The following is a 21,413-nucleotide window of genomic DNA, read 5'->3' as shown; positions in this document are numbered from 1 at the left end:
TTCAGCTGCCAGCTAATAAACCATCTTTGCCCAGTTCTTAGCGCAAGAACACTTCCACTTTGGGTTTAAAAGAGAACAAGGCTGCATACGCAGGAATCGGTGCCTTTATCAGGCTCACCTACGTTACCTGGAGGAAAGACCCTAAATCATAGCTACTGCTAGGGCAATTCTGTGGGGCCGATGGCCAATGTGCAACACATCTGCTTCTCTCCGGCTGATTTTAATCCCACATCCTGCCAAGGGTGAGAGTCAGCACTGCGAGCGCTCGCGTTGCCTGGAACAGCACCAAATACCAGACTGAGTGTGCAAGCACAATGCCAGGCATGATCCGGGCAGCACCTACACAAACCTCTGCTGCCTGCTCTGGGAAGCACATACATGCGGCGTGTATGCTTCTGCAGGGCGGGCACGCAGCCATACACACACAGGCATTAAGAACAGCAACCTAGGACTATAGCAACTGCCAAATGCCTACGTCTTAGATCCATTTCCGCAGAGCATGTCTGGATTTTTATATAATCCCTAAGTACATGATCTGTCCTTTCCACAGGACCTCTGCCTCACTCGGTGAATATATTCAGTATTTCTTTTTCATCTCCAGCATTAACGATGAAGTCCCGCTCACACCTAGCACACTATTCAAATCCTGTATTGAATATAAAGCGGCTTCTGTGGCTATCTGTGTAATGCTCTCCCCATTGTGTCTGAATGCCTCACATGCCTGACGGGGTTGTTCGGAATACAGACTCGTAACGCCAGACGTGGCTGCCCGTGCGCCTCCCCTAACAGAGAGCCACATCAGCACTCTGGGCTTTACATTTCCACCAATTTTCAGGGCTCGGTTTGAGAGCGCTAAGCCCCATCTTTTCAGGGTTGCTACCGCCTGAGCGCTTATCTGACTTTAGTAGCAGTCATCCCCACAGCCTGCCGCTGGGTGCACAGAAAACCGTGACACAAACCATCTGCTGTTATCGCTGTCCGTACAGAGACTCACAGAGGCAGTAACGGGAGAATGCTCGGCATAGCCTATCGGCATTGCACAGAGGCCGCTACGCCAGAGAAAGCTAGGCAAAGCTTTAGTGCGGTGCTGCTAAAGGCTTGCAAACTACACACCAGTGCCAGAGCATATGCATGTTTGCACACGGAGAGCAAGGCTGTAAATAGACTGCCCCTCCCTAAACGCAATGCATCTGAGGCTGCTTTACAAAGTAATGCGATAAGGATGATGCTACAGACTGCTGGAGCAGGCAATCTTCTGGCAGAGAGGGCAGACACTGTACACGCCATAATAGCTCACATTCAGCCTCGCAGCCGTCTGAATCTGATTTAACGAGAATGACACTGGGATCGTGTTCCTAAACCAGTGGGCAATCTTTAACTTGACCAAAGGGGATCACGTTTTCATCTTGCTTAAAAAGTCAGCACAGCACACCGAGTCGTTACTGAATTTCAATTTAATGTTGGGGCACAGAGAGCCCAAGACCTCACATGGTACTTGAATGCATTTCTCTTGGGCCCAGATCTCGTGAGTGCTACTGGGCGATAGCGTTGCTGAAGCTATGACGTGGAATCTTAGAAAAGATCCAGAAAGTGCTCAAAGCATGCCTGCCTTCTCCAGCTCTGCTGATTGCTTTTTCATTTTCTTCTGGGTTTTATTTAGACACACCCCCCTCCAACCTTGTAGGTATTTTTGAGATTAAGAAAAATCACAACATTTTTAGAAAGGAACAGAAAAGCCAACAAAAGCATTCCCCATTCAGAGGTGCTACTTCAAACGCATTTATCAGTAAGGATGAGGGGTACGCACCGCTTGGATCTTTCCTGAAGAGAGTGTTCATGACTGTAGCATGCAGTTTCACCCTATCCCATTCTTTAAGCATCAGGCCGGAGGCCACGAACCTTTCCACCAGTTGATCAGCAATCAGCTGCAATCTGGGAAGGCAAAACCAGAAAGAACAGATCAGCGTAAACCAAGGAGAAACCCCTGCGTTGTCAGCTTTTTGCTTTTCAGCCAGGGAGGGCAGCGTATGTGAAATGAAGTCTCTGCACGCACAGGAGGAAAGGGAGCGAGTCTCTGATGGAAAGTGAACAGCGTAATCAGGATTCAGCTCTAATGCAAAAAGTTCTGGCTGTTTTGCAAAGCTTTCTCAGTGATTGCTTCTGCTGCAAATACTCCACGAAGAAGGGCAGATTTAGCAGAGCAGCGAGGTTGTTTGCAGCGACGTGTTATTGGGACTTGAAGGATGCATCTGTCTACTGCCAGAAAGCACAATGTGACTCTCTTTACAAATGCTAAAATCTGCAGACCCCTGGGGGATCTTAGGCACCTGGACTCCTGGAGGACCTGCTCTGCTCAGGGACTGCAACCCAGACAGTGCACCGGGCCAGATCTCGAACCCTCTCTGTCCCAAATAAGCAACCCAGTCACTGGGGCTTAATTTCTGGAAGAGCCCAGAACGTGGTGACATAGGGCACAAACCCAGACAGCAGATCCTGGTGAACGCTCCAGCTTTAGAGCTACTGAGCAAGCAGAACTTATTGCCACCTTCTTGTCTGGCCTCGGTCAGGGACGAAAGCGGCCGTGTCTGCTGGGATCTAGAGAAGCGTGGCCAGCAGGTCGAGGGAGGTGAGAGAAGCGTGGCCAGCAGGTCAAGGGAGGGGATTCTGCCCCTCTACTCTGCCCTGGTGAGACCTCACCTAGAGTACTGAGTCCAGCTCTGGAGCCCTCAGCACAAGAAGGACACGGACCTGTTGGAGCGTGCGCGAAGGATGGCTACTAAAATGATCCGAGGGCTGGAGCACCTCTCATGAGGACAGGCTGAGGGAGTTGGACTTGTTCAGCCTGGTGAAAAGAAGGCTGCAGGGAGACCTGATTACGGCCTTTCAATACCTAAAGGGGGTCTATAGGAAAGGGGGGGACAATCTTTTTAGTAGGGCCAGCTGTGTCAGGACAAGGGGGGATGGTTTTAAACTAAAACAGGGTAGGTTTAGACTGGATCTAAGGAAGCAATTCTTTACAATGAGAGTGGTAAAACACTCGAACAGGTTGCCCCGAGAGGTGGTGGAGGCCCCATCCCTGGAAACATTCAAGGACAGGTTGGATGGGGCTCTGAGCAACCTGATCTAGTTAGCAGTGTCCCTGCTCACTGCAGGGGGTTGGACTAGATGACCTCTAGGGGTCCCTTCCAACCCCAAACATTCTATGATTCTATGATCTGCAGGCAGACCTGTCCTAGGACAGACAGCAGGAGCAGGCAGGTGACCAGAGCAATGCGCTCATGTATCCTATGTCTAAAGAGCTGAAAGAACTTCCAGGCTGCTTCTGTCCCCCACAAAATTTCTGCAGTGCTTGAGCCTTACCAAAAGCAGCAAGGATGTGCTAGAAAAAGAGCTTCCCATCCCTGAAAACAAGGCAAGGGGGTATTACTCTATGCAGAAGAATTTGGGCTTCTCTCGCTGCATCCAAGGGATTAGACAGCTCTCTGCTCCACCAGGTCCCACACTTTGGCGTCCCAGCTGCAGCAGGAGAGGCAGAGCGTGGCCTTCTCTGAGGCTGGCCCCCAGAGCCCGGGGCTACCACGCTCCGGATGTCAGCTCCTACCCCCACCGCCGGTTTTGTACTGCCCTGCACGGGCTGCTGGCCCCCATGTGACAATTTCAAGACTCTCAAACTACCAATTGTCATGGTTTTCTACCACTTTCTGGCTTTACATCAGTGATTTTTAAAATTAGCAATGACAAAGATTAAATGAATATCATTACAGACAATACTAAAACAAATTAACAGAGAATAGCTCAAGTGAAAATGGTGCCTTATTACGTTATAAAGTTAATCAAGGAAATAAAACAAATTAGAATGAATTATAATGGAAATTATTTGCCATGTGGGAGGCATCAGAGCACGATCCCTCTCTCAGTCTGAGCCATTATATGTGCAGAAGGGCCTGCCAACCCCTAATTCTGTCTGCAGTTATGCAAGCTAAGTCAGGGTAAATCAAATCTCCTCCTTTATAGCTTAAGCTGATCAAGATCATCCAAAGATCAGGAAGGAACTCCACCCCTCAGCCATGCCAGGAACTACACAGAGCTAACAAGACATCTTGCATGAGACAGGAAGGCACACACCTCTCTTTAAATGCAGGCTGCAGCAGTCGGATCCAGCACAGCAAACCACGTGGCTGCCGCTCTCTTCTAGTATTGGCTTTGCAGCTGAGAAACTCTGCTTTCTACCTCCTTTCCCCATTTCCTTGAGCAAAGCGCAGCGGGCTTTAGCAGGCAAGAGGTGCATGAGCTGCTCGGCAATGATCTGTCCAGCAGACCAGAAAATGAAGCAGAGTTTTCTGGAGGGATCTCCATTTGTCCCCTCTTTATAATCACGGTTTGTTGTTGGACTGTGTCTGCGGAATCTGTGTCTGCTGGAATCTCAAAGGAAGCAAAAGAAGCTTTCACTGCTCTCCATCAACACAAAAATATCTTCTTTCCCCTCTGCAAAGCTAAATGTTTTCTGGCTGCTTGCTAACAGTTAAGGAACTATATTAGGGGAGAAGTGCCAGATGAATTAATTTGCAGGTGAGGGCAGGATCGGCCCGGGCCAAGGATAAAAACTTAAAATCGCTTGGCCCTTTCTGACCACGCCACTATGCAAAAAGCAAAAAAAAGTGCTGTGGAAAAGAAGTCTGGCAGCCTCCGGGTGCCATGCAAAGCACAAGATCTAGGTTTGGTCAAAACCTCATCTAATAGATCTCTGTGAAGGACAGAGGTTCATCATCAGCCCTTTCTCAGGGGGGCAGGTGGGGGTCATTTTCAGTTTCAAGGCAAGGTGGATTTGAAGACCTCATTTCTCTCCCCTGCCAAAATCAGCTCTGCCACCCCTAATGCACAACAGCATTTTCTGTTAGCATTATGGCTAAGTGAGTTCTCAGCAAAATGGATGAGGCTGGCATCTGAAGCAGACCACAGACCACTGACAATTCAAGCTGTCTCCAGACGCCAGCAGACATCACTGTTTCACTTCAGGCCCTACTTACGCTCTACAGGATTTCTCTACCAGCTCCTCAGGTTGCAGACTTATTTTCAGATGCAAGCAGATGAGCAAGCACTGCACCTCAGAGATGATCAGTGACTCAGGAGAAAAGAAGCCCCTACCTCAGCTCTCAGAGCTGACACTTCGGACGCTTTCTACAATAAACCCACCAAAGAGCATTTGGATCATGCAGTGTCTGCCTCCATCTCGTCTTTCTGAGTGCTTCTGCCTTGTTTCTTCCTTGCACTTCTGTCTCCTGGCTGATCTCTAGCTTGTCCTCGTTCTCCACCCACCCTGTTTGTTTTATCTCACCTCCTTAAGGGTAGGACAGACTTCAAAGTGGAAGAGCCGAGAAGAGGAAAAGTTTTCAATTCCTACTGCCTCCCAGCAATTGTTACATTTTCATTTTCCCACCCATTTCCTTATCCTACTTCCGATCTCTTACTTCAACACAGCCTCCGAAGTGCGGTTTTAAGCAGCCCCCCTCCCCCTTGTCTCCTCAGCCCTCGGGGAAAGGAGATGCCAGAACACGTCCTGTCTTCCCTGAGCCAGTCCCTGCTCACAGCCTCCCTCCTCCAGCTGCACTGCTCCGTGCTTGCCTGCTAGCTCCTGCTGTCCTCTAGCAACGGGAACAGACACAAAAGGGCAGCACTGCCAGAAAAAGAGAAGGCTAAGGCTCAGGGAGAGAAGGCTAAAGCTATTTTGGCTACTCCTCTATCCCCTTCCGCACCCATCTCACAAGCAGCAGCACAGAGTACAGCAGCTCCTACATTTCCCCAGTCTTCCAGAAAGCACTAAGAGAAAAGACAGTGCTGCCATTCGTGACGTACTTGTCAAAAACGAGATGGAGGAAGGTTGTCCAGACACCACCACATCCCGGGCAGCGCCGTTTGTAGAGCTAAAGCCATCAGCCACGGTGGAGAACAGCACAAACACACGCATTGACACCAACCAGGCTTCGAGATCTCACACCAGCAGCTCAGAAGACATTTCACACCCAGCGCCTGTTCCAGGCTGCTTACAGACACAAAACCCAACTCTGTAGCCAAGTCATGCTTTTCTGAGGACCTTCTGGTGTAACTGGGTTTTAAGAATAATTAAGCACTGCAGAATATGCCAGGCTGTCCAGATTAATCTGGGTTGCAGGTGGGAACTAGACAGCAGAGGCCAAGCTGTCCTGCCTTCTAAGTTGTCTCAGGAGTATCTCCTTGGCCATCTTATCACCGCACAAGCCACGACACCATTATTCAATCTGACAGACTGCTACAGAAACAAATGACATCTTTCAGCCGCACCACCAGTGACTGATTTAAAGAGCAAACACTTCACTGCCTTAACCGGTTTAGGAAGCAAGAATGACTTCATCTTCCTGACTGCTGGCCCAAGGACTGCTAGCAGTACCCACCAGCTTCAGATGGCAGAGGGTTTCTCTGGCACACCGCTACTGCTGCCACGGCACATCGAGGAGAAAAGCAAGAAAGGAGCATGGGGAACTCACCTGTCCGAGCCATCCTTCATGTGGACTTTGGCATAAAGGACATCCGTCATGGCGGGGTCATCGTTCATGTACTCCACTCCTGCCACCTCCACGGTCAGGGGCTTGCCTCCAGCAATTTGGCTAAAATGAAAAATGAAATCCCTCGTGTTAAAAAGCAAAACATTGCACCTGCTTTTGAAATACAATGCACAGTACTCCTCATGCACACGCTAAGTATGTGGGTTTACTAAGGGAATGACATAAAATACATTTTTTGCTATAATTAAACACAACTTTGAGTTTAAGCGGGACTTAAATGCTACACAGACCATACGAGGCAGCGAACTCCACTGAGAAGTTCTTTTCTTTCCCGTACCTTTCAGGTTGTTTGCACTGAAAAAAACCCAAAACACAAAAAAGGCTCCCTAATTTCTAAAGCTCAAAAGGCTACAGCTGCCATTGTCTCATCATCTCAAGAAATACTGTAAAAACATTTACTCATACATTCAGTGGTTTAGACACACATTAAGTCAACCTGTCAGTGTTCAGAGGCCATCTCAACGCAGAGATCTCCATTTATATTCCAGAAAACCCATCAGCAATAAAATGGAACAAATTCTCATTCCAGAGAAGCTCCTGTCTTCCCTGTGAAGAGAGCCATGGTGACACAAAGCCTCCAGCCCATTGATTTTCGCTGGGAAAAGTCCTCGATACAGAATGCAGTTTTAAGTATGTTTCAACGTCCACTTACAAACGCTGGAAGTAAAAAGAGCTGTTTTAAAATCAGCTCCAGCTACTCTTGCAGGAAGGCGAAACCGAACACGCTTGCAGGATATAATACGCACTCCCACACCTGCAAACACACTGTGAAGCGTATCTGCTTCCAAACGCGCTGCCTCCCTGTGAGTAAGTGCTGTTGTCTCATTTAACGCCGAGGTCTCGTGGAAAGTACAGGGAGTGTCTGGGCAGGCAGAAGTAATAAACACGAGTTAACAACGCGAGCGTGACTTTGCTCTAACCTTGCTCACTTCTGTTCAGCCTGCCCTAGAGACTGCTTTTGAGATTCTCGGCAAAGCTTCCCAGGTGGAATAAGGAGAGCGCGAGTTCCCCTCCCAGTGAAGATACTGGGAGGAAAACAGCACAAGTACACTGTCATGCAGGTGAGACCAAGAGTATTGGAGGCCATGTATTCTAAAAAGGGTCAAGAAGGGCACATTTACCTTCACATGGCACTGCCTGCATTTAGAAAAGATCGCTAATGAAGGTTTATGTGGGTGGGAGGCATCCTACATTAATATTCAATGTATATTTATTTGTGTATGGCAGGGGAAATAACCTAAAGGTTACATTCAAATGTTGATTGCCCCTCCACTGAAGGAAACAGAGGGTAAAGATTTTGTCTGCCTCTGTCCAATCCACTTATGAGGAAGCTGGCACTTTCCAAGTACTGCAGGCAGAGCCTTCCCCTGGAAACGCACTTGCATTTCTGTTCAACAGCTGAACAACTGGAGCTGTCGTTTTTAAAGGCAGAGGTATGAATTTTGGCCATGCATTAATTCCCACAGATACTAGCTGGCATGGCAGGGCTGATTCTTCACGCAGGGAGGCAATAAATAAATAAATAAATTTTTAAAAATCAAGAATCCGTGCTCTATGTGCAAAGGCTTTGCAGAAATAAATAAACAAATCAATCCCTCAGGCCATCTCCAATTTCTAAGCTCAACAGAGATAAGCTAATTACAGTCTCATTCAACCACCATTGCAGTTAAAGCCTTAACATCTGCAGCTCAGTGTTAACAGGCAGCCAGAAAGCCCCGGTCCTGGAGCAGCACTGATTACTCGCGCGGCTCATGCCGGCTTCCCTGTGCACACAGCTCCCCGCATCAAGAAATGCATGTCAAGGACACCTCAGCATCTGCTCTGAGGCAGGAGGGAAGCAGCAGTGCCAGAGCCCACCGCAGGCAATGCGCGCAGGTAATGGAGCTCGTCCCTCCCTCTGCAGCAGGCAGGGCACAACAGCAGAAATTGCCCACAAAAAAATAACAGGGACACATGTTAGAAAAAGAAGTAAGTAGAGCGAGTTTTGGGGGAATGCTGAGGGTTTGAGCTGAGCTGCAAGATGCTGTTAAGACTCTTTGTGACTGCTTGGTGACTTCTACTGCTCCCATTTGAAATGTTTCAGCCTTTTTATAAATTTCTAGAATTGAGGTAGACTATTGAGCCACTTTTCTCTTCACTGTCCCTTGTCAAAGACAGCTTGCTGCTTTTCCCCCACTCGTACCCTTGGTGATGACATCCCTTTTTTATCACTTACTCCACAAAGTCCTCTTTGCATCGCCGTAGGAGGTCACATGCTTTCTGGATCTCTTGCTCGTTCAGAAGTACCAGCGTCCCAAGAGTCAGGTGAAGCTTTGCAGGGTTCTGGAACAGGCTGCTGCTCACCCCGTGATCCTACAAATCAATCAATCATACATAGTTGTCTCATCTCATACACACACACACACAACTCCATCAGAGGGATAAATACTACAGAGAGCAGGTACCAAGCAAGCGAGCTCAGCCTGGCAGGCGAGGCGCAGCCCCCCGCTGCACACACGCTCCCTGCCTGCCTTTTCATCGGAGCTGCTGAACAGCAGCCGGGAAGCTCGTTACGGCAGGCTCTAACTCAGGACCCAGGAACAGCAGCACTCACTCGTACGGGGATTCAACAGGAACCTTCCACAGCTGTCAAAGCGGCAGCTGCCATCAGCAACAAGCTCAACACAAGTCAGCACAGATTTAAAACTTAAGTCCATTTTTTTGTGCAATAAAGCTGGAACCAGCTGTAGTGGCAAGCTCTAAATGGTCTCTAAATCCTGTCTAAACACAGGTTGCACCTCACAACACAAGCACAGCTAATACCAGCTCTGATAATTACATTTTTCTTGTTCCCATGTGTCCTGTAGTTTGCCAAGATGAATTAAGTTTAAATTCCCTTTATAAGAAGAGTTACGTGTTGTTGCTGGGGAAGAACTGTTCCCAGGTGGAGCAGTGGTTACATTCAGCTTTAAAAAACATGCTCTTTTGTTCTAGGATATTTATAAAAATACCTCAAGGATGGTTAACACACCCATATTAAAACAATTATTTCCACTTAGCGGCCATTTCCCATTCAGCACATTAAGTAACCTCCACTTTTAACTCCAGAAGAAGCCAACACCACTTGCCAGGCCACCGAAGCCTTTCCCTGTCTGAAAAAAGTCCACCGACTGAGAATGACGGCTTTGAAGTTTCTAGCTGTGCTTCAGAGTTTGAAATAAAACCTTTCAGCCGTTTAAACACCGCAGTATCTCAGCCCGTCAGAATTTAACGCCCCACATCTCACTCAGCATTTGTCATGTCTAATGAGGGCTCCCGACGTGTACCGCCTTCCATTGCTTATGGGCTGGACTAGAGACAAGCCAGCCAGCAACACAGAGGCCAGGGGCTTGCTCCAGCAGCCGTAGGCTGGCAGAGTGCGGTGGTCCCCAGAAGAGAGAGAGCATGTACATACCTTCCACTGCTGCTAATTACTTTATTGCTGACCGAACCCCCAAATCGTACCATGCTAGTAGTGGCAAAGCAGGCTGCGAACCTCAGCACCGTGCAGCAGCCCAAAACAAGCACAGGCTAACTATGTCAGGCACATCGGGAGCAGAGGGAAGAGGGACGGCTCCATCTCACTTCTCCCCACCTTCTCCTCTCTGCAGTAAAAGCCTTTTTGGCTTCCTTTAATTCACACTGCTGTTAACCTGCACGACAGGACATGATTTCTCTCCGTCAGCTTTTTTTTCTCCAATGGTATCTGTAGCCAGAGGATATTTGGCCCATCACAAAACAACAGCTCGGGTAACAGAAACTGGGAGAATGTTCGATTTGTCCTCACCTTGGACAACCAGCCGATGTCACTCCCACAGTTGCGCACAGATGATGTACAGTAACGAGAAAGTAGTTTGCAGGTCAGAAAGCAAAAGCCCTACCCTCATTTTCTGCCCCAGCACAACTTGTACTGTTAAACATCAACCTGCCCCAAAAGCAGCGTTTTTCCCTGAGCTTTCCAACACCTGAGTGTGGGCTGATAGCTGACAAAGTGATGGCACGTCACCTCCACAAGCCACGCTACCGCTGCTGGGGAGATTAGCAGGGAAGAGCAGCACACAGGGAACAGGCCAAGACCTAGATAATCTTCCTGGTTTACTCCCTAGTATTTCAGACAGCTCCTAAAAACCCTGCTTACACCCCTACTCTTTTGCAGGCCAGCAGATCCCACTTCTCCCACGCATAAAATAGATGCTACGTCAGAGGCAGCATCTCTGCTCTGGAGCAGGCAACGTTTCTGCGGGTGTCTTAGTTCATGGCTGGATGCTGCTCGCCAAGATGCAAAAAAGCTTGAACCCTACTTTTTCTAAGCCCAGATTATGATATGCTATCAGCAACCACCATGTTGCCTCATGGGAAGCTGCCCCGTCCAGTGGTTGTGAGCCCTCTGCAATCTGACCAGCAGGGCCAGACCACAGCAACGTAGAGCCTAGAAATACATGTTCATAACTACTCTGAGGAAAAACCACATTCTCATCCAGGGAGGATGAGCCCAAGAGGCACAATTCTGTCAACGATTCTGGGGCTTTAGGGACATCTTCCAAATACCTAAGGAATCCCCTCAGGGTAAGCTACAACTGTAAGAGCAGGGCCTAGACTAAGCATTGGAGATGGGCATGGGGATCCACCAGGATCTAAACCACGCTCTCCAAGTGCCTCTCGGCAACAAGCTCCTCTTTAACCAGTTTCCTTCCCCATGCAGTGGAAGGTGGGCACTCCTCATGGCATGAGTCACAGTGGCTTGTGGCAAGCGGTGGCTTCAAGCCCTAATGAAAGCAGAGCACCAGATTAGGGGAGGCGAGGTGTCGCAGCAGGGAATCCCCATAGTCTACAGGGGAATCTGAAAGCAGCATGTTTGCAGGAACTCACTGGCAGACACAAACACATAAACCAGACTCTATAATTTCTCTAAAAATTTTCTGGTCCAACTTGGGTTCTCTAGGGATGTAGTGAGAGGCAGGAAGAATATCCCCTTTGCGCACCATCCATATGTGATGGTTGTCCATTTTAGGTTATGCCTCTCCCTGACACTGCCCTGTCACGGTCAGAACAACAACAGCTCATTTCCACTCAGCTTTAAAAATTCTTTTTTTCCCTCCCTCCTGCTACTTAGACTTCTACCTTTGCTCTCCTCCTTTAGAAGGAACACAGAAAGGGTTTTATCTGGAGTCTTCACCTGTCTTTGCAAAGCCCAAACACATTGTTCCTCCAAATCTAAGACCCTGTAGAAGGGAACTCATAGCCACAACACACTTCAGGCCTTCTACGTGACAAGGCAAAGGATCAAACTCCTTAGCTCTTCCTCTCTGGCTGCGTCCTCTCTACTGTCTTAAGAGCTTCCGATATTTGCAGACAGCTTTGTGGGTTTTTTTTCTTAATAGCAGGATACTGCATGCCAGCTATATGCCCTCTCCCACCCTGATCCACACACAAAGGAGCAAGCCAGAAAAACAGCATTTCCTCAGAACCGACTGAAGGGCTGCAGGCTGAAAAACCCCGCCCATTCTCTGTCCCTTCCACTCCGAGGTATAATATCTCGTTAGCAATGTTTGATATTTACAGGTTGCAATATATTACAGCAATCATATTTCTTTTCCGTGCTACATCTGCAGCCTGTTAAGACTGCAAATGCTGCGTTTGCACAGCTCTGAAAGACCCAACTGTGATTTTTCACGGCAATATTCCTGCAAAGTCTCTTCCCTTTTCCACCTGCATACTCAGACAGACGTTTCAGTCCTCCTCACTCCGACACCTCCACGACTGTGCGAGGAGACTTGCAAGGTCATCCAGTGATCTGGACCTCCCACTGCACCACATCAGTAATGAGCCTGTCCAGGTGAGCCACTTCCCCACATTTCTATTAAATTAACCTCAAAAGAGTCTCTTCTCAGCCCTGCTTCACTGCCTGGCTGCCCTGGCCATACAATAGTGTGAATGACACCTGAAGTATTCCGTATCTCAATACAAGGTTAATCTTAAAAAAGAGGTCTTAAAGATGAAAAAAAAAAAAAAAGAAGTTAGAAAGCATATACCCACTAACATAACCCTATGCTATAAAATAGAAATGAATGGTTGTCATGGTAACTGCTTCAGAGAGGAATAGAGTCACTCGCAAATGCTCAATGGCCAGAAGAAATCCTCACACATGCACACCTGGTCCTTCCCCTTCCTCACCGTTATTACCAAGCTTCATTCAAAGACTGGAGCTTACCTAATTCTGCAATGTTTCGCACCAGCAAATTGCAACAGGAAGAGAAACGCACCGCTTCTGTCATTGAAACCTATTCCGATTTTTCCAAGTATCCTGAGAAATCCTATTGCTTTGGACAAATCTATAAGCTCTCTTGCTGCTCTGCGTGGCACCGTTTTGAATTACTGTTTTTCATTACTGATGTGCTTTCTAGCAGACCCTGCTGTGAGATAAAGTGGTATTACAGTGGCATTACCGGCTGGCGGAGTGATTGAGAGACATACGGGGTTGCAATATACTCCTTGAACTAACAGGCAGCAATATGTCTAGAAATGCTTTTGCTAATACCAGGAGAAGGAAGGGCAGAAAAATAAAGCACCATATAATCCTAGGCTAACATATGCAAACCCCCAAATATCTGCCACTGACCAAATTCCACATTTCAAACTAAAAATGGAAACTCTAGAGCTGATGTAAGCAGTACCAGGAACATTTCAGGCCCTCCCAAGAGGCACAGAGCACTGAGCAGTGCTAACATGACGCTGCAGCTCCCAGGCTGGGGCACCTCGTGCCCACACGGCGTAACAGGAACTACAGCCCCAGACCTTCTGCCTGCACCCATAGATATGTCCTGCTGCAGGGCAGCTTCAGCTGTCACTGTTTTGGGAGATTCCTGAAAGCACCTCGATGACTCGGCAGCAGCAAAAGGCATGCTATGTCTCGAGCGCCGCGCTTTCTCGGAGATATTGCTATTACTGGTATTAGAAGGATTCATGTCTGGGTGCTGGTTCTGAGCACAGTTCAAGTCCCAGGTTACCAAAAGCCAGAAGTAGCTGTTAGGCTGAAATGCGTTCCCACACGCAGACCCACGCTGCAGGATCCCCAACCATGAAACAGAACCTTACAGGACTTGGTGCCATCCAGACACAGAACAAAAACACTATGGGAGAGACAGAAGGTCAGGCAGGAGGAGGAAAAATTAACATGACTGGCTTGGTCAGCAGTGGTCTCAGCACTCCTCTGACCAAGCATGGTTCCTGTGGCTTTCTAGGACAAGGAGCATGCAAAGGTTTGCCCATGTTCCCAGGCAGCTCCTTCTGAATGTGACCGTCAACACTGGGAAAAGCCCCAAGATACATTTATGAAAATGTTTCTAAGTGGATGGCAGACCTCCCTGCCTACCCAGGGATGCAAACTGATACTTAGAAGCAAGCAAGAGATGAACAGTGTGACAGAGACAGATCAGGGGGTGGTCTGGAGAGCAAGTAAGATCACCAGCAGAGGCTGGGCTAATGCAGGACTGCAGAGATGTGACCGAAGCAGCAGGCAGGAAAAGTGAGTGCTCTACAAGGAGAAGAGCGAGTCCTGTGTGAGGCCAGAGTGTTGCAGGAATAAAAACACAGGATGAACATGCGGATGGCAGCATTAGCTGCAAAGACAAATTAAAAAGTCTACATCGTAGAGGTGTGACACTGAAAGGATTCACCTGACACTGAGACAGCCTGGAAGCCAGAACCCGTCAAGGTGTAGGGGACGACACTGAGGTTACCGCCCTGCGCAGCAGGCAGATCTAGGGGTTGCTGTCCACAGGGAGGGAGAAGAGAGATCCACAGGACCTGCTGGCAGACAGCTAGAGGGAGGAGGAAGATCAGATGAACAGAGTCCTGGATGCCAAGACTTCAAGCAGGGCAGGGCCAGCCGTGTCTGAAAGGACCGACAGCTCGAGGCAGATCAAGTGAAAGGACTCTAACAGCCATAAGCCCAGTTAGAGGCAGATAAAGGGCAAGAGAAACACCAGACTGAAAGCAGCAGTCTCAGTCCAGGGCCAATAGCTTCAACAGCCACTACCAGAACCCTGTGCCAGAGTTACCAACCCCCCGAAGAGCTGCTTCTCTGCCTGTAACTTCGGTGTGTCCCCCCAAAGCCTGGAACTAGAAACCAACAGAGGAAGCCAGGCCACCACTGACGCTGGCCCGAGGTCCAACACTCTGTCCAGCTAGCGCTTTCTCAGGCTGTTTCCATTCCTGTGTCTTCAGGGCTTTCCTTTAATAAAGAAAAGCTTTAATAAAGGCAGCTGCCACTGGCTAATGGGGATAGATGATGGAGAGAGTGATATCTTCCTAGCCCGAGGAAAGGGTGCTCATGGCACTGCACTGGTTGCTAATCCCTGGATCTGTTGGCCAATTTCAGTTGTATTAAACATCAGGTGGAAACCTGAGTGATAGAAAACTCCTAAGATGTCTGTGAAATAGGTAGCTGGGTGGAGAAGAGGGACTTAAATCAGAACAGCCAGGAAAGACAAGATGGCAAAAGCAGCTCAGTTCTGCTCTTAGAAATAAGACAATTGACATGCAAGTGACCACGAAAACTTGAGCAAGAGCTCCTATCTCCCCAGATATCAGATAATTCATGCCCACAGCATGAAGACACAGGGAACTAAATTTCTTCAGCTGTGCTATCTGCAAGATTATGTTTTCCCCTTGAAAGGCACAAGCAGAAGCAATGGACGTGAAGGTAGTAATAGCAGCCCACAAAAGCCTGCTGTGTGTATGCAATCTAACCTGCAGCACCCACAAAGAGGAACTCTTCTCTCTTGCCTGGAGATGTCCTCCCAGCACTCTGAGGACATGGCAGTTTAATAATACCATTCCCTCTCTCAGCCTGGCCCTGTGCATTGACAGACCACTTCTGCCAAACTAGAAGCACGCTAAAATAAACCAGGGAATACACGGCTTTCACTTAATTCTGTTCCTTGTTTCCCTATGCCTATTTCCCGCTGCTCTCAGTGTAAGATCTGAAGGCAAGGAAGGACGGCTGTCAGCACAGAGTCTCACGGGGAAAAAGGGAAGCAATTATATTTGCAGGATGGCATGTGCTACCAAGTCATTTCTCGCTCAGCTCCGGTAATGACACCCATCTTCCTTCAGTGTCAGTAACCAAAAGAAAAGTGAAATAGAAGCAGCAGCAAACTTGTGAATTCCTACCTGGTTTCACGGTTATGTAGAAATTGCATAAAATGTAGAAAGGTCCACTGCATTATTTAGTGGCTTTTCTATTAAAAACAAAAAAACCCAACCCTCTTTTGAATCTTAGATATCCTCCCACCTAGGAAAAATCTCTAAGGAGAAGAAAATATTTTACTAACAATTTACTAAGTAAGCCATTCCACTTTCCAGAAGATTTCACAACAGCACTCAACAAATTCACAGCAGATCCGGCAACTGAAGTAAAAGGCCTGTTAAAAATATATTCCTAGGAAACAGAATAGAATAAGGCCTGCAAGGTAAACACCAAAAAGCTATCTCAATAAATGAAATGGCACTCTGCTGAAGGGTGCCACTCAATTTTAATTCTCACGTGAATCCTGACCTGCGAGCATTTCTCCAACACTTCCTCCTTGAACTGCAGGAACTTCTCCTGGACGGCAGGCTGGTTGAGAGCGAAGGACAGGAAGTGTGTGAAGGGCTGCTTCTTACGGAAGCTGTCCAGGAGAACATCGATCCGCGTTCGGGCAGAGATGACACCGCTGCGATGCTGCCCTGTAATCACTACAAGGAAACAAAGCAATACCTGTCTGGTTTCTGTGAAGCTACACAGTGAGACTACTGACACCCATGCCCATGCAAAATAGAAGAGTAATTAAATGGATCACGATTTTACACGATATTTATCCGTGCACTTTGAAATATCAATATTGGAAGATATTGTGAAGAATATTTCACCCAGGAGACACTGGGAGGCAATTAAAAAAACCTGCACAACAGCACCCCTCCACTGTTAGCCCCAGGCTCACTGAAGAAGCGATAGGAATTAGAACCCCCGACTGTGCACAGAGAAATCTCGCCAGACGCCCTGCTTGACTTAAAATGCCTGACACGGCTGCGCTTCCCTCTGTAAAGACAGGATGATGCCAGCAAAAGTATCCCTCTGCTCTCAAGAAAGTCAGCTCCGAGTGCCTAAAAAACCAGTAACTAAGAGTCTATCACTTCAGTGGCTCTTCAGATTTCTAGAGCATTATTTCAAGTTTTCATAAAGGCAGTCAAAGTGAAAAAGAAAAGAAAATCTATCAGAGATCAAGATGGCCTATATCGTTTGTGCATCCACTTCAAGGCACCAAACAGAGAACACTTGAGCTTGAAAGGAAAGAACAGCAAGGAGCAAAATTTTCTTGGCTTCCTATTATTACTTGTTTTCAGCATCTCTCAACCTTCCTAATAGTCCTTCACGGTTCTCAGGAAGAAGTCAAGACCCACTTCTTGAGAAGTACCACCACGGTCCTCTGCAGCATGGCAGTTGGATCCCCCTGTCACTTACTCCTCACAGCTCTGTCACGAACGTAACCGTACATCGTGCCAGTTATCACCTGAGCGTGGGTAAGGGACCCTCCAGATACCCACTCAGGCAGAAATCTGCACAGGCCAGCCCTTATGAGCAACGCCTCCTTTCTTTTTAAGTCACTGGAAGTGATGAGAAGGAACATACGGTACAAGAAAGCTTGCTCTCACTGTCAGGATCAAGTGACAACACCAGAAAGCCAGCAACGTCATCAAAACACTTCTCATATTAAAGCAGGTGCTGAAGTTTATTTCATGCATGAATATACAACATGGTATTTCTTCTGGATGTATACTGCAGCTCATTATTGACAACGGTATTAATTTAAAAACTAACCAACATTAAAACCCCCAACACATTCAGCCCCAACGTCCTCAAACCAGTCATTTAAGGCCCAGAATTAACTTTAGTGAGACTATTCATAGACTTGAAATAGATAATTTTTTTTCCCAAAAAAAACCTTACACTGCTTTATAAGGATCTATAGACAGGGAAAATAAACTCAGGAGAAAAGTGAAGTGATTTTCCAAGGGCCATAAATTGGGTCAGTGCCATGCCAGAAGCAGAAATTAAAGGAAAAACACTGCCAATGCCCCCACCCCACGCAAATCGCGTCCGTGCAAGCACTGATGAGAGAACACTGATTTTGTGCATGTTAAAAGCTCACCAATTTCTCCTTCGACTCCAGGCTTGGGAATGCTGATGGAGGTTCGAGTCTCTGTTTCTAGTCTCTTCTTTGTTTCCCCTTTCTTCCCAATGATGTACCTGGAGGCATAAAAGCACAGGAGAGTCACTCACACAGCACTGCTGGGCCACTCTCCATCAAGTGTCCATGCCACAGGCAGCTGGGTCCCCCCAGATTCGGTATCTCCATGCTAAAGGGATGCACACTCTCAGCCTCATGCGCAGGACCCAGTCCAGGCACAGAGGCTTCTCACGGGGCTCCGCAGGTGACCAGCCTAGGAGCATGGGATGATGTTGAGCCATGGCTCACACTTGGCTTAAGCTAAAATAAGTCAGTCGGTCCATGACAGCTCTGCCCAGCACACCCTGCCACAGCCTCCTCGTTAGCTGGGTTATCCCTTTTTCCCATTACCCCAGCTGATGAAGAACTAAGGGCTCTTTTTCTGCTTTTTGCTTTGCTCAAGGTAGTCATTTACCAGCAGCCAAACACACAACAGAGCACCTTTCCTTCTCTACATTTCAGTAAAACGTTTCAACCAATAAAACTGTCAAAAATAACTAGATGAAGCTTTGAACACTACAGGCTTCCCAGTAAACATCGGACTGGAGTCAATAGTCAATTCCAGCCGCGTGCGCCTTCTCTCAAAGCTTTCACAAACTCCCCCTGCCAGGCTGCTCGCCCCAGTTCTTCCTCCTCTTCTCCCACCCTTCCTGCTGCTTTTATGTTCAAGGGAAGAGATGCTCAAAAACTCTCCTGCCAGCAAGAAAGCACCACCTGCTGTCTCTGTCACAGGGAAGGCTCAGAGTCAAGCGTGGCCCGACTGCACTAGAAAGGCATTGCCAGCTTTCCCTTCCCAAATGCTAAAATCCACATCCACCTAACCGGAGATCTGGCACTTACCCTGACCCCAAAAAAAGTATTCTGCGCTCAACCTCTTCCCCGGCCAGCGGCAATTCAAATAAACCAGAAACACACGGGCTCACTTGTATAAGGGGCTGGGAACCTCCACTCTGCACTGGAAGCCTTTCTCGGTCTCTTCCACCACAAAGGCATCACAGGGTTCGTCTGCACAGTCACTGGGGCCTACCAGGAAAAAACAACAGACCTTGTACGACCTCTGTAAATTCTGGCAGTGCTTTATGTAGGACAAGAGCCTCGCAGCTGGCTTCTCCCAAGGTGAAATAAAGGAAGAAATGGACTCCCCTCTATTGGAGCTAACTGCTTTTTATTCCACCTTACTACCAGCTCCGGAAAACATAATGACTGCTTCTAAATCCTCCGGGCTGGGAGGCGTAGGAAAACAGCAGTTACAGCCCAGGTTTTCTCTCAGCTGGAAGTTGTGCAACTACCCAGTGGGAATGGCCTCTTCTCCCAGCAGGGTGGAAGCCACCAGCCCCTTCAGAGACTCAAGCGAGAATTTAAAGTCACAGAAGAATACAAATAAAATGGAGGATAGCTTTGGTTCAAGGCTTCAGGTACAGTATTTTGGAAAACAGAGAAATTCTCATGCCCTCGGCACAGGAATAGCTGCATCTTTCACCCATGGGCCATTCAGTCGTGCCCATTGGGACCGAACGTGATTCGCAGAAAGAGGCCATGGTTTCTATTTCCTCTCCAACACATACAGGGATGAATTTGGGTGGCAAGCACCTTATTAAAGCTTCGTTCAACACACTGAAAGGCAGGGTGGAGGGAGAAACAGGACACAACAGCCACAACCCTTTCCATCTGAGAAATAACAGCTGAACTTTCCTGTGCCCACAACTCCTGCAGAACTACAACAAATATGCAGGCAGAAAAATAAAGCAAAACACATCAGAACAAGAAGAATTTTGCGCCCAAAATAGGTAGCACCTTGCAAAAGCCAAGAGGCCAATTCTTCGAGGGGCAAACCTTGCAAGGACAGAGGATGCCGCTCCTGCCATATCTGCCGTATCTGCAAATAATCACACTAGTGAAAAGAAAGGCACTTCAGGAACCCAGAGAAAACAGATCTACAGAGCTAATTTGTTTTCCCTTTTTACTGGAGATCTTTCATGGCCAGCAGGTGAACCAACAGTCAGCAGCAGAGTCACCCAAACCCACATTCGGTAACCGGGATTACGTTCCACTCTTTGGTCAGCACAATCATCAGGGACCGACACAAAGCATTTTTCTCCTTTCTTGAACACCTTACTCCACTGGACGGGCAGGTCCTTCAGCACATAAAGACATCAGAGAGAACACCAAGAACTCCCTGGGTCCCTGGTGTTGATGCTTTCACCTGTAGCACGTCCTGCCAGCAATACAGTTAACCCTCACACTGCACTCTTTACCTGCACAGAAATCATCCTCCTCCTCCTCGAGCTGGCAGGCCTGCTCTCGAATGAGATTTTTCCTGTATACTCGCTCCCCGATCCTTATCAGGGTGGGCCGCAGAACGTCCATCCTCCTCCTCCTCCTAATGCAAAAGCAAAGACAGCTTTGCTAACTTGCGCCAAGGGAAGGTAAATTTCAATATCTCCTCATGGATAAGAGGCATCAGGGGAGTCCTGATGGGCTCAGCAGTAAAGAGGGAGGTCTGTACCTCCAGGAGAGCAATTACTCCTCCTATAAATATATGAGCAATTTCTGAAAGGCAATACCTTCTCAAACCTTACGCCACTCATACAAAGACTAATTTTATGAGAACTTAAAAAGATGCTCTTTGTCATCTTGTAAAGCACAATCAGGTAAAACCAAGAAATTTAAGCAACATAAGATACGTAACGAAGCATTGGGTTTTTTGTTCCTGCAGGGAGGTCAGCAGCAACTGATCCGTAACTATTTTCCATGGCTGACAACCAAAGAGCCCCCTAAAGGGCAAACCTTTTCAAAAGACCTCTTCACAAGCAAACCCGGTTCCCCGGATCTGCTCAGAAGGCATCTGGGATAGGGAAACAATGCGCTCCCTGCGTTATTCCAAAAGGGTCTTGGAAAGAGAGCGCACCGAGTTAAACTTTTTACGGCAGAGAACGCTTAGTGGTGCGAAAGCAACAGGGCGACCCAAAGAACGAGCGAGTCCCCTGCCAGAGACTTCACATCTTCAGTACTTAAATTGCTATGTTCACTGAAATTGTTGATGTTGGAGGTGTTTGACTTGAGTTTAGAAGAGAAATTTCTGTTACTTGGAAAACAAAGCCTCCAGCAAAAAAATTCACCTGCTACAGACCCTGGACGGGGGGAAAAAAAAAATAAATGAAGAGCTGGCCTACGAAGATGAATTTATCCTAAGCTGGATTTATTGACACGGAGCGCGACATCAGGGCTCAGAAGGTCAATGCTTTTCCCCTCGATTGAAGCCCCACCTGCTGAAAGGGCTCACAACCACCTGAACTTCCACTGAAATAACAAGGAATTCCCGCGGCTGAAGGGAAGAGGCGCGGATGTGACCGGCGGCGCGGAGGAAGGGGGAATAAGCCGTGAAAAACACCCTGCTGTGAGGGGGGGTTGTTTGGTTGGTTGTTTATTCCCCCTCAGGCTTGCTTTTTCTGGTTTTAAATTGCAGAGCTGGCGTCACAATTCCGTGACAGAGAACTTGAAAAATCTCAGGAGCAACCGGCGGTTA

At 47.9% G+C, this 21,413-nt stretch overlaps 1 protein-coding gene across 5 annotated transcripts in view; it reads right to left on the bottom strand.

Annotated features, from left to right (window-relative positions):
• ASCC1 (activating signal cointegrator 1 complex subunit 1) overlaps positions 1-21,303 on the bottom strand; it is a 40,736-nt gene extending 19,433 nt beyond the window's left edge. For 3 of the 5 annotated variants that reach the window (XR_004842335.1, XR_004842334.1, XM_035896668.1), the window contains exons 1-7: positions 20,143-20,254; positions 18,811-18,910; positions 17,810-17,907; positions 16,177-16,355; positions 8,815-8,951; positions 6,522-6,641; positions 1,808-1,932 (exon numbers count right to left, since the gene is read on the bottom strand). Coding sequence is in view for 3 of the 5 variants with exons in the window: in XM_035896668.1 (XP_035752561.1) it covers positions 1,808-1,932; positions 6,522-6,641; positions 8,815-8,951; positions 16,177-16,355; positions 17,810-17,907; positions 18,811-18,910; positions 20,143-20,254 (871 nt within the window). In the remaining 2 variants the exon portion in view is untranslated. Of the gene's footprint in view, positions 1-1,807; positions 1,933-6,521; positions 6,642-8,814; positions 8,952-16,176; positions 16,356-17,809; positions 17,908-18,810; positions 18,911-20,142; positions 20,268-21,006 lie in introns of those variants that run through there. The other 2 variants (XM_035896669.1, XM_009641178.2) reach the window with 2 other exon arrangements.
• Positions 21,304-21,413: the final 110 nt, after the last annotated feature.

The sequence above is a fragment of the Egretta garzetta genome, unplaced genomic scaffold (assembly GCF_000687185.1).
Source record: "Egretta garzetta isolate BGI_Z169 unplaced genomic scaffold, ASM68718v1 scaffold536, whole genome shotgun sequence".
In the NCBI taxonomy this organism is placed as follows: domain Eukaryota; kingdom Metazoa; phylum Chordata; class Aves; order Pelecaniformes; family Ardeidae; genus Egretta; species Egretta garzetta.
Note: the sequence above shows the minus strand (reverse complement) of the source record. Positions and strands in the feature narration are given on the sequence as shown.